Below are 12,124 nucleotides of genomic sequence, written 5' to 3'. Positions count from 1 at the left end.
GTGGCCTTTTGCCATTCTGCTGAGACAGTGCACAGGGCAAGGGGTGACACGATGCCAAGGTCAGTCCTGACACCGGTGGTTTCTGAGCTAAGGTCACTCAGAAAGCTGCCAGCTTGCTCCGTACAAGCTCCCAAACAGCCACCACATGGAGATGGTTGGGATCTTTCTGTGTTTTCCGAAAACTTTCTGCTCAGTCAATACAGGCCACCCTCCTGCACTTAGTCCCAGCGCACAGCACCAATCGCTTCCCGTATAATCTCCCGGAACAGCTGTGCTGTGATTGCATTGTGGATTACAAAATGACCATTTTCCACAAACCAGCTGCTGACTGGAGGGAAAGCACTTAATAACCACTGGGGATGTGAGGGAGGAGGGGAGGAAATGAAGGAGAAGGGGGTCTTGAAGCAATTGGGTTTCCTGGAGTATCTAGAGATGAGAAAACCAGCAGACAAAGCGTGAGTCCCATTTCTGTATTGCTCCTACAAATCAACAGGACTTCGAGGACTTGCTGCCAAGGTAAATTCAACTCTCTTTCATTTTGGGGCTATCTAGATACTACGGTCAGTTATTGTCAGTAAGTGCTTGGTTTTATGGAGGGGAACTTTTCTGACAATGTTCTCATGAAGGAAGAGTTCAGATATGCTCCTCATTCCCTGTGTTCTCTGCATCCCTGACCCAGTTCCTTCTTCTGACTCATTTGTTTCTTATCTTTTTTTTTTGTCTTTTTCCTTACCAGTTGTTCTGAAACTATATGTCATTTCAACTACTGCCACAAAGCAACAGGAGAGAATATTTTTCTCACTACTGAAGATTCAAATTAGAAAAATCATTTTTGTTAATATTATGAATGGAAAGGTATTTGTTAAAAAATAAAAGCAGAAGCAAACTGAAACCTGACAGCAGAAAATCTTGTAATCAAGCATTAATGAAAAACTATCTGTGCTGAAGGTTTCTATTTTCAGATGGAAAATCATGTTTTTGAGAACAATTGTATCAATAATTTCCTTTTCAGTCATAAGACAAATTTTCCATTAAAAAAAATTCAGCAAGGAATTTGCCATCAGCCTCAGCCAGAAACCTTCACATAATTAACTGCTCCTAGGAGATGTCTGCTTTGTGAAAATGGTGACATCCAACACGCCTTCAGATCATGGAAGTTGTTAGTTATGCTATTACTAAGACATTGCCATCTCCAGGGTGCAGCATCTCCATTGTTGAAAGAAAGAAATGCTCTAGTGAAGAGTTAAAAAAAGCCAGAGCATAAAACCATATGGGAATTTTTCAGGAGCTGGGTATTTTCTTGCCTTCAATGAGGGTGTTCTGCATCATGCACTGTTTTCTCAGTGCAGTGAGATGCTAATGAAGTCCTGCTTTCCAAGAGGAGCTTCAGAACCATCTTTAGTGACCACATTTCTGAGCTTGCTGGTTAGCTGAACAAATGCTTTTCACTGCACCACTTTTAACTGTGGTGCACTCACAAACAAAGCAAACCTCAGCCTCACACCATTTATAGTACTGTCCACAACATGCTGGGCCTTTCAGCGCTGCGTGAGTCAACCAAAGTTATCTGAAGAGGACCGGCAGCAGGCAGTGTCTGTACAAACTGAATCAATTCATGGGCAAATAGATTTTGAGAGTCATAAATAGGAAAGGGTGGGAGTATCTGGATGAAGTTGTGCCAAACATAGGGAGTGCCACGTGGGAAGAGATATGCGTTGATTACATGAAAGTTGATGTGTGGGTAGGAGACATCTAATCAATCCATGGAGTGATAAGTTGGGGTTCTCAGAAGTCAGTGCAAGGTTTTGCAGGAATCTTAAGCTTCTTCTGAGTAAGAAAGACCACAGGACCTTGGTAAAAAACCTGCTTTCTGGATTATTTTTTCTGATGAGATTAAACTGGGAAGAGTGTTCGTGGCAATGTTTGCTCTCCAAAAAAAGCCCTTTGGCACTTCATGTGAGAGCAGAGACGTTGCCATCCCACCACCCTCCCCAGTTTCTGATGCTCGGAGCAGTGCTTGCTCAGGTGAGAAGTGCTGCTCTAGGGCTTGAACCCCAGCTACCAGATCTGGATAGCTGTGTCCCCCTCCTGAGCAAGATCACTGCTTTGACATGTGATCTTCAGTGATCTGGGAACATTTTCCTGCCTTTTCCCACTCTGAAATCAACAGACTTCCTACCTCCCTAGGTACAGTAGTGAACAGCTTGAAAAAGTGTTTTGGAAGACTGGCAGCAAGAATCCTCATTTAGCTGGACAGAGGATTCCTCATGCCCCATCTAAAGGCAACATACAGTATTTTGGGAAGTCGGTTAACAGTTCTTTCCTACCATCTCCGAGACGGAGTGAACATGAGGTCCATTTTATTTTCCTGATGTGCTCATGCACCCCGACGCACTCAGCCCTGCAATGTCTAATGAATCACCCTCTCTTCCCCTGTACAGATATCCAGTGTGCTTTGAAATGATTAAATGATTGCAGCTGACCTATTGCTCCACTGCCCTGGCCTTCAGGAGATGGTTCTTCTATGCTGAGTGAGCTGTTGGGATGTTGTGAGGAGGGCAGAGTGCTCATATCCCCTCCCTACAGGTGTGCACTGGAAAAAGTTGGGATTTGTAAGGCTACGTGGGACACATGGCTGGTGTGACAGTCCCTCATGTTTGTGTGTTGTAGATGGAGCTGCTGAAGGGATTGCCATGGCGCCGTGCTTTCCTGGCTGTCATCCTCAACCTGCTTGCCCTCAGCCTCTCCACCACTGCCTTGCTTGGCAGCTACTGGTGCACCGGGACCCAAAAAGTGCCCAAGCCTTTGTGTGGGAAGAGCAAGGCCACCAAGTGCATCGGTGTCCCCATGCCACCCGATGCAGGTGCTAGCAATGTTTCATCCCAGGACGTGGTGCACTACAGCTGGGAGACCGGGGATGACCGCTTTGCCTTCCGATACTTCCACACGGGGATGTGGCTTTCCTGTGAAGAGAGCATGGAAGGGCCAGGTAGCATCTTGCCTAGACAGCCACAACTTCTTCCCTTGTATTTACTCCACAGGAGTTTAGAAATGAAAGGCAGGAGGGTGATAATATTTGGGAGAAAAGCCTTCTTCATTTTCCTAGTTGGCATCAGCCGTGTGCACTGCTGTGGTCATTATATTTCTGTCCTTCATTGGGCTGTTTACAGAGGAGGGCAAGGGAGAATGGTTGTCTCTGGTGCGCCCTTCAGTCTGGAATAGGGCTGTGAAGCGCAAGCAGTGGTGGTGGCAGTGACTTTGTGATAGCATCATTCATCCTGATGGGAACTGCAGCGAGCCTCCTTTCCCTTTCCCTTTCCCTGTATCTCCATTCCTACACACAGCTTGCTTCATGTTCTCAGGGCTCATTTGTGCAAGTCCCTTCAGAGATCTAAGTGGGGTGATTAGTGGTGACAATTTATGGTTATGACTCTGAGGGCTGCAATAGATGGTGTTCTCCTTAAATCACCAAACTGAGGGGGTTGTGAATTGAACAGGGACTGGGCTGAGAGAGAGAGAAGTGCTGCCTTATAGATACAGAGAAAACCTGAAAAACCTGAAGGGTCTGAACCTAGAGAAACTAAAGTTCGAAGGCAAATTGACAGGAGGGTTAGAGCTGAAGTATTGTAATTTTATTAGCATCTTTTGTGACATTGTGATTGGTTTCATTTATGATTTTTGACCATGTGGGACTGGCACTGTAAACCCTGGAGTGCCATGGGCTGGTCGTGAAACCTGTACTAGACCCCTTTGGTGCCTTCCTTCACCCTTGGCTTGCTCCTGCCCAGCCCTGCTGAAGTCCTTCTGCTGAAACCTGTGCCATGCCAGCACAGGTGGATGCCCTGCAGTGCACAGATGCTCCTTATGGCCTGGCACACACATCAAGGATGAGAACTGACCCAGAAGGTGGCCAACAGGAAGATTTGTATCTAAAGATGCAGTGATAAAAGTTGCTTTCATGAGGCCCATTCTCCTGAGCCCATCGCCCTCCCTCCAGCTCTCCCCAAGCACAGACATCGCACCTTCTTTAACTAAGCCAGTGTTCTAGTAGAGCACTTCTTATGTTCTTATCTGTTGCTGTCAGAGTTTGAAAATAAAGAACTGGTGAATAAAAGCAGACAGAAGGGGGGTGGAAGCAGGAGAGAATGTGCTTGAAACTGATGTTGTAATGAGAGGGCTGCTTCTTTATGAGCACTTCCAGACATGATGCGGAGGGAGATGTGTATATTTGGGACTGGTTTGGGTTGGGGTGTGTTTCCATGGTGCTTGTGGGAATGGGACTACGTCCCTTGACAGATTTCTCTGAAAGAATTGTCTGGCCACCAGGCAGTCCTGGAATAACCCCGATGCCTGAAGGAATGCAGGGAGAGTGTTACATCTGGATTGCAGCAGAGCGCGGGGCAGAGCACATAGTCGGTCTCAGTCCTCTGCTTCCTGTAAAACAAGTAATCAAGTACAACCCACCCGCTGCTTTGGGCCTTTGAAGCAAGTGCATAGACAACAACAACAACAACAACAACAAAAATGGGCTGCTATGAGCAGAAGGAGTTTGAGTTGAGCTGGAGAAAGGATTTCATTATTCAGGCTAATCTCAGGATCAGTTTAGATGATCCATCACTGGATAACCTCATTAAAGTTCTAGGTGAAGTAGCAAACTGCAAGTTAATGAGGACTGCAGATGGCACTAAACTGGGTAGTGTCTTGAGAGCTGTGGATGACAGAAGTAATACAAGAGATTGGGAGAGATTAGAACTGGGGATAGAAATTAAGAAAATGAGATTCTTACGATGAAAAGCAGCAGGCTGATACTTCTGGGAGAAAATTCTGTGCCAAGTGAAGGAGAGGACCCTCAAATGCAATAATACAGTAGGCAGTAAGAGACACAGATAATAATGCTGGACCCTCAGCTGGGACAATCGTTTGCATCTGGCCAATGTAAAACGCCAAAGTAAATATGAACGTCATTTATCCAAATAGCATGCCTAAAATGTGAGGACAGAAACCCATATATACACCTCTGTGTAATTCCCTGCCGCAGAAGAGGGACCCATATCTCTGTCAGGCAGAGTTTCACTTAGGAAGAACTGGTTTTTTGCTTTCTTCTTGGGGAAGCAGTGCTAGAACCACTCTGCTGAGACCGGGGTGAGCGAGAATTCAAGTCCTTAGCAGAAGTGATGGGTCTGCAGCCTGTCATAAGCTACACACTTAATAGGCCTGACCCTCACTACTGTTGTGAATGAGCAGAAACAGATTTTTATATTCACCAGAGCCGCATAAGATTTACAAATTGCTTCAGTTTTCTTCTGGAAAGGCCACTTCTAGTTTCCCAGGCAGACATTGCCTCCCCCTGCCTTGCCCCAGTGAAGGTCTGGAAAGATGGTAAGAAAGAGAGCAGAGGTGAAAAGATCTGATGGGTAGACTCAGGGGTGACTGGAGCTATGCACTGAAAAGAGAATGAGAGGCAGAGATTTACTTTTCCCTTATGTACCCTGCATTGTTTTGTGAACTAATACCTTTTGTTTTGTGTTTCAGAAGAGAAATGCCGTAGCTTTATTGAGCTTTCACCACCAGCAGAGAGAGGTAAGAGCAAATCCCCATACCTCACTGTAGATGTCCAGTGCACCTCCTTGGGAGGGGGACCTGCAACGTATCACCTGTGTGAGGACAGCAGGGTGGCTCCTCAAAGAGCCAGACATGAAATCCTGGCCTCATGGTTCCTCCCAGACGTCTGCCTAAATCACTGCCATCTGTGAGCTCAGTGCTGGAAACCTCAACCCATATGAAGTGGGAAAGTGCAACAGTCAGCAGGGAGATGAGTACTTTCAGGGAGCTCATCTTCTTTTTCTGCCTTGTTTTCCCTTTTTTATGGTGGCAAAGACCGATGACCTGCTTTTATAAAGCGATGTGCATTCCCACGTGAGGATCTGGTGCAAGTGGTGTGCCGCGGTATCGCTGTAGAGATCAACTTGGGTCACTCTTGGCACAACAGCAGGGTAGAGAAGCCTCACCTACTTATTCTTTTGGGCAACAGTAGTCACACAGTTCAGGTACTGCTGGTGTACAAGAACGTTCTGAAGTCATGCAGATCTCCACTTTTGCTTAAAATCAATGGTTTACCTGCGTTTACTGAATGACTTGCGTTTAGCACAGAATGCTCACCTCACAGGGAGTAGCAATGCATTGTTCTTCTTTCTCACCCTCTTGTGCTTCGTTCCCTGCCCAGGCTTCTGGCTCTGTTGCTTCCGATGTCTTCCTTACAGACTGTTTTCCTAAGAAATGAGGTTTATGCAACCAGATTATGTGTCTTTGTAAATCTTTCTGTCTGTCCCCCTCACACTCCTCCCCTACTGCTCCTTGTCTAATTGCATCCCAACACTGATAGAAAGGCTCACGTAAGACACTGATCTCCTACAAATTAATTGGAAGGTCACTGTGAGCTTAACTTGTAGTGACACTGCAACCTTAACAACTCTGTCACCTGCCCTCAACCTTTCCTGCACATAACATCATCTTAAGATGACCTTGGCCTCCAGCACTGCTGCCATTATATAGTTGGGCCAGCACTGGAGAAGGGGGTATGTGGTGTGAGTGATGATTCCAGGCGTGCACAGAGCAGCTCCACATTACATAGGCAGCGTTACAAGACCAGATCACAGAGCATGTGTGGTGAGCCTGGAGTCCCAGAGACAGTAATGCAGAGACCTCTGTGCCCATGTGGTGCTGCAAGCCTCCAGGGTACTTTCTGCAGTCTAAGCCCTAACGAAATAGTCTTGCTGGTACTGCAGCATGCAAGCCAGCTCCTTCAAGCAGGGTGCTGAAGAGCTGGGTGATGCTATGGCACTGAGGAGTCAAGTGAGTGCCACGTTAATGAGGGTTTTCTTCACACCCCTTTTCCCCAGTTGAACGTCTCCTCTGCAGGCATTAATAGCTGCTAACAGTAGTGTTCACAGTGCTGCTTCATTTGTCCGGTGAATATTTCTTCCTCAGTGAATCCTGTGCTTTTCCACAGCTCACCATTACAGAGTGCCTTTTCTCCTTCTCCTCCAAGCCCTACTGCAGTGAGCTCAGCCATGGTCTGGGGTATCACTCGAGTCCCACCCATAACCCCAGCACCAAAGTACCTGCACTCTGTTCAAGCAGCAGGGTGAGTGGTGAATGTAATTGCCCTAGCTGGATATCCCCCCCAAGGAATGTACTCATTCTAATTGGGGTTTCAGTGAGAAATACAGGCCTGCAAGAGGCTTCCTGAGTTCCAGAGGCCATGTCCCAGCTGCAGCCATGGAAGTATCACACAGTTCTTTACTTAACCAGTTGAGTCCCAAGTTAAAAGTTATTTGCTTCCATCGTTGTGATTAGAAACCTACCTGGAAGGTCACTGTGCTAATGAGTAAGAACATTCAAAAGTCCAGCACAGACATATTCGTGGCCAGCCTACAACCACCAGGTTTTGTGCTAATCCTAAACAGCTTTCGCCCTCTCTTTTTCCCTTGCTGTTTCTGAATAATGCTGGCTTGTTTCCAGACAGCATTTTAGTTCCTCTCAGCTTTTGTCATGCCAGAATAGCCAAGCCATCTTCTATGGCAGGCTCTTTGTCACCTTTAGCATCCCTTGAGCCCTTGCTCATAGGCCTTTGCGTGTTGTTTTTCCTTCTTTCCCTTCTTTCCAGAGGACATCCTTTCAGGATTGGGCTGGGAAGGGGAAGTGCTCCCCTTTGAACAAGACACCCTGTACTGATGTGAGAAGTCTCTGGTTTCTGGTAGGAATCCTGTGGCTGTCGCTGGGATCAGAGATGCTGTACATCAGCTTGCTGCTCATCAGCTTCATCCTCCTGATGGTGGAAATGCTGCACACTGGCAATCCTGTCTGCGGGTTGAAGCTCAATGCCTTTGCTGCTGTCTCCTCGGTGCTGTCAGGTAAGTGTGTTACTGCAGGCTTGGAATCCCAGCCCCCTCTTCCCCACAAGGCTGAAGTTTGCTGCTCTGACTCTGGCTGTAAATTCATTGCTTTCTTGTCTTTTGTGTCCAGGTCTCCTTGGGATGGTGGCACACATGATGTACACTCAGGTCTTTCAGGCAACGGTTAATCTGGGACCAGAGGACTGGAGACCGCACACATGGGACTATGGCTGGGCATTCTAGTACGTGAGCTCTGAAGCCATTTTCACCTCCCCAGCCTATTGGGCTTCAGCCATGCTTCATCCTGCCAAAACCCACCTCCTCCTTTCTTGACCTTCTGTTTCCAAAGATAGGTGTCTTGTGGTTCTCCTACTGCTAATCTCTCTTCGCCTTATCCTCTGCTTTAATAAATAGTTACTGAGTTGCTTAAATAAGTAGCTACCAAAGTCTGGCAAAACAATTGGGTCAAACCTCAACAAGTGCCTTCAACCAGGCTACTGATCAGGTTTGCTTCTATGGGGGTTTGCTCTGTTTGGTCTCACCTCTTCCCCAAGTGCAGAGGCCAGCGTCACACTTGTGATGATGCTCTCAAACGTGCCTTGTTTTTCTGCATTTCCTGTAGCAGGAAGAGCAGCTGCAAAGGCAGGTGGCTCAGTGTTCCTTTTTCTAAAGGCTAAAGTAGGTGACTGTAGCTGATAGGCCATAACTGGCTTGAAAAACAGTGGGATGAGCCTTGTGAGTGCCCATGGAAAGTCCAGGCTTAGTTTGCAATGCTGTACTGATGATGACCACATTGATTCTTAAGACTTAAAACCACCAGTGCCATGTGCCAGCCACAGACCTCAAATGTCAGCGTGGCCATCTGGTTATGCTCAAGTAGACATGTCTCATATCCAGGAAGGCATTGAACAGCCCTGCAATACAGAACTTACTTCCAAGCTGTGCTGTCCTGCTCTGACCAGTTACAGACCTTCCTACTGCCCTTTTTATTTTCCCTGTATCCCTCCCTTCTCTGGGACCGGGTGTTGTGAAGACCACCACTATTTACCCCACTGATTTAAGAAGAATCTTGTGGTGGAATAACCCCTAAGAACTGTTATGTTATGAGCCTTGGTCTTTCCGGTTCATATCCGTGCCCAGCAGCTCCTGCCTGGCAGCTCAGGGTGCATCACGGTGCATGCAGTTCGCATCCTACTTGGCTTCTCACAGCATATGCTATTCTTATGTCTCTCCTGTAGCATGGCCTGGGCTTCCTTCACCTGCTGCATGGCCTCTGCTGTCACCACTCTCAACACCTACACCAAGACAGTGCTGGAGTTCAAAAGGAACCACATCAAGGGCTATGACTTGAAGGATCAGCCTCAGCACCACCAGTGCTTCATACAGCGGCAAATAAGCAGCTACTATGGGCCCCAAGACAAGCCCCTCCATTCGGTCTCTGAGGGAGTCGACTTCTACTCTGATCTGCGGCAGAAAGTGCTCCAGCGGGAACCAGAGCTGGATCTGGATGAGGTCTTGGGACAAACGATTGGGGAGGATTGTTGTTAGGGATGAGTGCACAGGGGCAGAGCAGTGGGGTTTGGGAGGCACAAGAGCTCTGAGCCAAACACTAGCACTACTGTTATTGAGTTCTGGGGGAGCTCTTCCTTCCTTTACAGTTCAGGGAGCAGGAAGAGAAGGTGGGCGCTGGGACAGGGCAACAGCAGTGTCAACAGCAGCAAGGTAGGTCTTCCCTGGTCAGTTTGCCTGGTGCCCTCAGCTGGGATGGGTGAAACCAGAGACACCAGAGGGACGTGTTGTTGGTCCAGCTGTCTCCATGGACTTGCAGACAGTTGAGGCAGTTGTCCTACTCCCAGCAGTATTGTACCTGGGAACAGACAGCACCATCCAGCTGGCAAATTGCAGTGCTGGGCCTATTTGGGTGGTGTCAAACTAACCTTCCAGCAAACTCCCTGTTCAGTGTTAACAGTGAAGGGCACTGGTGCTCTTACTGACTGGCTGTAAGCTCCTCTGAACCCTCTATGTTCTTCATATCCAGGCCCAACCTCCTCTGCTCCGTGCCCCCAGATTTAAAATGCTGCTGGAACAGGGCTGGGGAGCTGCTTTCAGATATCTCTCTCCTCCTCTTTCCTCTCTCTAATGACTTCCACATGCCCCTTTCTTGATTTTTGCCCCAAAATCTCCCATTCTGCAATACCTTCCTGTCCATCTCTTACTACTGTGCTTGTCCACAACCTTTAAGGATCCTTTGGCTGGGCTTTTGCTTTTTCCTTCGTTTCCCTTCATCTGTCCCCTTCTCCCCATTGTAAAAATATCACAAACAATCCCCAAATCACGCAAACTCCTAATCTCCCAGAAGTGAAACACCGACTCACATGACACATGATGCTGTACACAGTATTTATTTGCTCCACTGCAGTTCACAGTTCAAATACATTTTCCCAACAATATACAGACAGACTCTTTATTCACAGTGGGGATGTGTGTGTGCGGGCAGAGTGAATTCACATTATGGAAGAGCTAACATAGAATCATAGAATCATGGAGTGGTTTGGGTTGGAAGGCTGGTCTGGGCTAAAGCTCCTCCAGTTCCAACCCCCTGCCATGGGCAGGGACACCTTCCACTAGAGCAGGTTGCTCCAAGCCCCTGTGTCCAACCTGGCCTTGAACACTGCCAGAGATGGGGCAGCCACAGCTTCTCTGGGCACCCTGTGCCAGCGCCTCAGCACCCTCACAGTAAACATCTCTGCACTAAAATACCAGTTCTCTCATGAAGAACCTCAAGAAAAAAACTACTTCAGGTAAGAGCCACTTCACCTTTCCCAGCAAGGTGGTGGCTAGAGAGGAGGGAAGGGGGACTCCTGTTTAATCCTCATGTGCTAACACTTGCAGTCCCTGTTATGCAGCTGTATTAACTGACTATATATTATAAATACTAACCCCTGTCTGAAGAAAATGCCAGGCCTGGAGCCATTGCTACAGTTGGGCTAATATATACAAAGCTATTTACACAAAAATACCATTAAACATATACAAACTGTTCACAGGCTCTGACACTAGGAGTGCAGGGCCCAAGGACCAGCCTTGGGGCTTTCAGCTAATCCTGAAGGGATATCCTAGAAGCTTTACATGGAAAGGCAGGGAAGGCAAAGAGAGAGGGTGATATAGCAAGGAGAGGTATCAAGAGCCCAGGAGAGCAAACCCACGGTAGATGTGTTTACCTGGAGGGAGGGTCAAAATCCTGCCGTCACCTCACCACTCAAAGAGAACCACAGAGAGGCCTGAAAGGTATGTGCCAGCAGGAGAACAGAAAAGTCCTTTGCAATCCTCATCTCAGCCTGGTTCTGCCTAATATCAAAGGTCAGACCTAGAAAGGCATACTAGGAAAAGAGTTCCTATGTTGTTGCCCTGCACTGTGGGGAGCTGCTGAGGCATCAGAGTGGTTGGTTTTTATATGGGCATTTCTACTCCAAGAAAACACAAGTAGATGCTCTGCAACTACAACACAGGAGACTGATGGCATACTCAGAGGCACGCTTCAAAGCACTAAACGTACTGTGGTCAAATGTGCCCTGGGGGTAGTCTGTTCCTCCTGGAACTGCACATAGGGCTGGGCTGGCAAGGGAATGTTAATACTAAGCCCAGAATATGGGTTAAATGCACAGAAAAGCTTTCCAGTTCTGCCTCTGCCTGAGCTCTAAACCTGAAGCAGTGGTGCAAGAATCAGCTTTGCTATGACTGTATCTAGTGTGATCTTTACAGTGACAATGGGGATCTGATGGGAATCTATCCCAAAAGGGCTGTGATGCTTTCGCAAAGGAGGACTCTGCCCACTGGACTGCAGTGTGATGTTCCTTTGGGTTTATAAAAAGCTTAGCAATGGATATAAATAAGATGTGAACCTTTTGCTTCTACATCACCCACATGAACCTGTCCTGAACTTGGAACTGGGGAAAGAAATATACAAGTGCAAGGCTGGCACTTGTATATTATATCAGCCAGAGACCTAATTTGTTTGTGAGTTTGGGGTGAGAATGAAGAAGAGGGCTGAGAGCACAGGAAAGGTTGTAGACAAGATTAGCCCTGCAGGGGCTAGACAGAGGATTCTGTCCAAAAATATAGAAGACTAAAGCAGGTGGTGCCTTTAGCCACACCATTTGCCTTGAGCCATCATGGCCCAGTCTAGTCCTAGAGCTTGTTTGACTGTCTGGGAATACTGTTTGGAGATA

The 12,124-nt window shown here is 47.4% G+C and overlaps 1 protein-coding gene across 1 annotated transcript; it reads left to right on the top strand.

Annotated features, from left to right (window-relative positions):
* The first annotated feature begins 243 nt into the window (after positions 1-243).
* Positions 244-9,443, top strand: GSG1 (germ cell associated 1). The gene is made up of 6 exons (XM_010018116.1): positions 244-516; positions 2,671-2,989; positions 5,533-5,580; positions 7,761-7,913; positions 8,026-8,137; positions 9,134-9,443. The coding sequence occupies exons 2-6, from the start codon at positions 2,671-2,673 to the stop codon at positions 9,441-9,443; spliced, it is 942 nt and encodes a 313-aa protein (XP_010016418.1). The 5' UTR covers positions 244-516.
* Positions 9,444-12,124: the final 2,681 nt, after the last annotated feature.

The sequence above is a fragment of the Nestor notabilis genome, unplaced genomic scaffold (genome assembly GCF_000696875.1).
Source record: "Nestor notabilis isolate BGI_N333 unplaced genomic scaffold, ASM69687v1 scaffold7357, whole genome shotgun sequence".
NCBI lineage: Eukaryota > Metazoa > Chordata > Aves > Psittaciformes > Psittacidae > Nestor > Nestor notabilis.
The sequence above is the reverse complement of the archived record's forward strand: the minus strand, read 5'-3'. Positions and strand labels throughout refer to the sequence as shown.

What these genes read in the sequence shown, in the direction of transcription:
- GSG1 (XM_010018116.1), top strand. Translation starts at nt 2,671, where the DNA reads ATGGAGCTGCTGAAGGGATTGCCATGGCGCCGTGCTTTCCTGGCTGTC. An exon ending in TTCACCACCAGCAGAGAGAG is followed by an intron (nt 5,581 to 7,760) that starts GTAAGAGCAAAT and finishes GGTTTCTGGTAG; the next exon opens with GAATCCTGTGGCTGTCGCTG. An exon ending in GACTATGGCTGGGCATTCTA is followed by an intron (nt 8,138 to 9,133) that starts GTACGTGAGCTC and finishes TCTCTCCTGTAG; the next exon opens with CATGGCCTGGGCTTCCTTCA.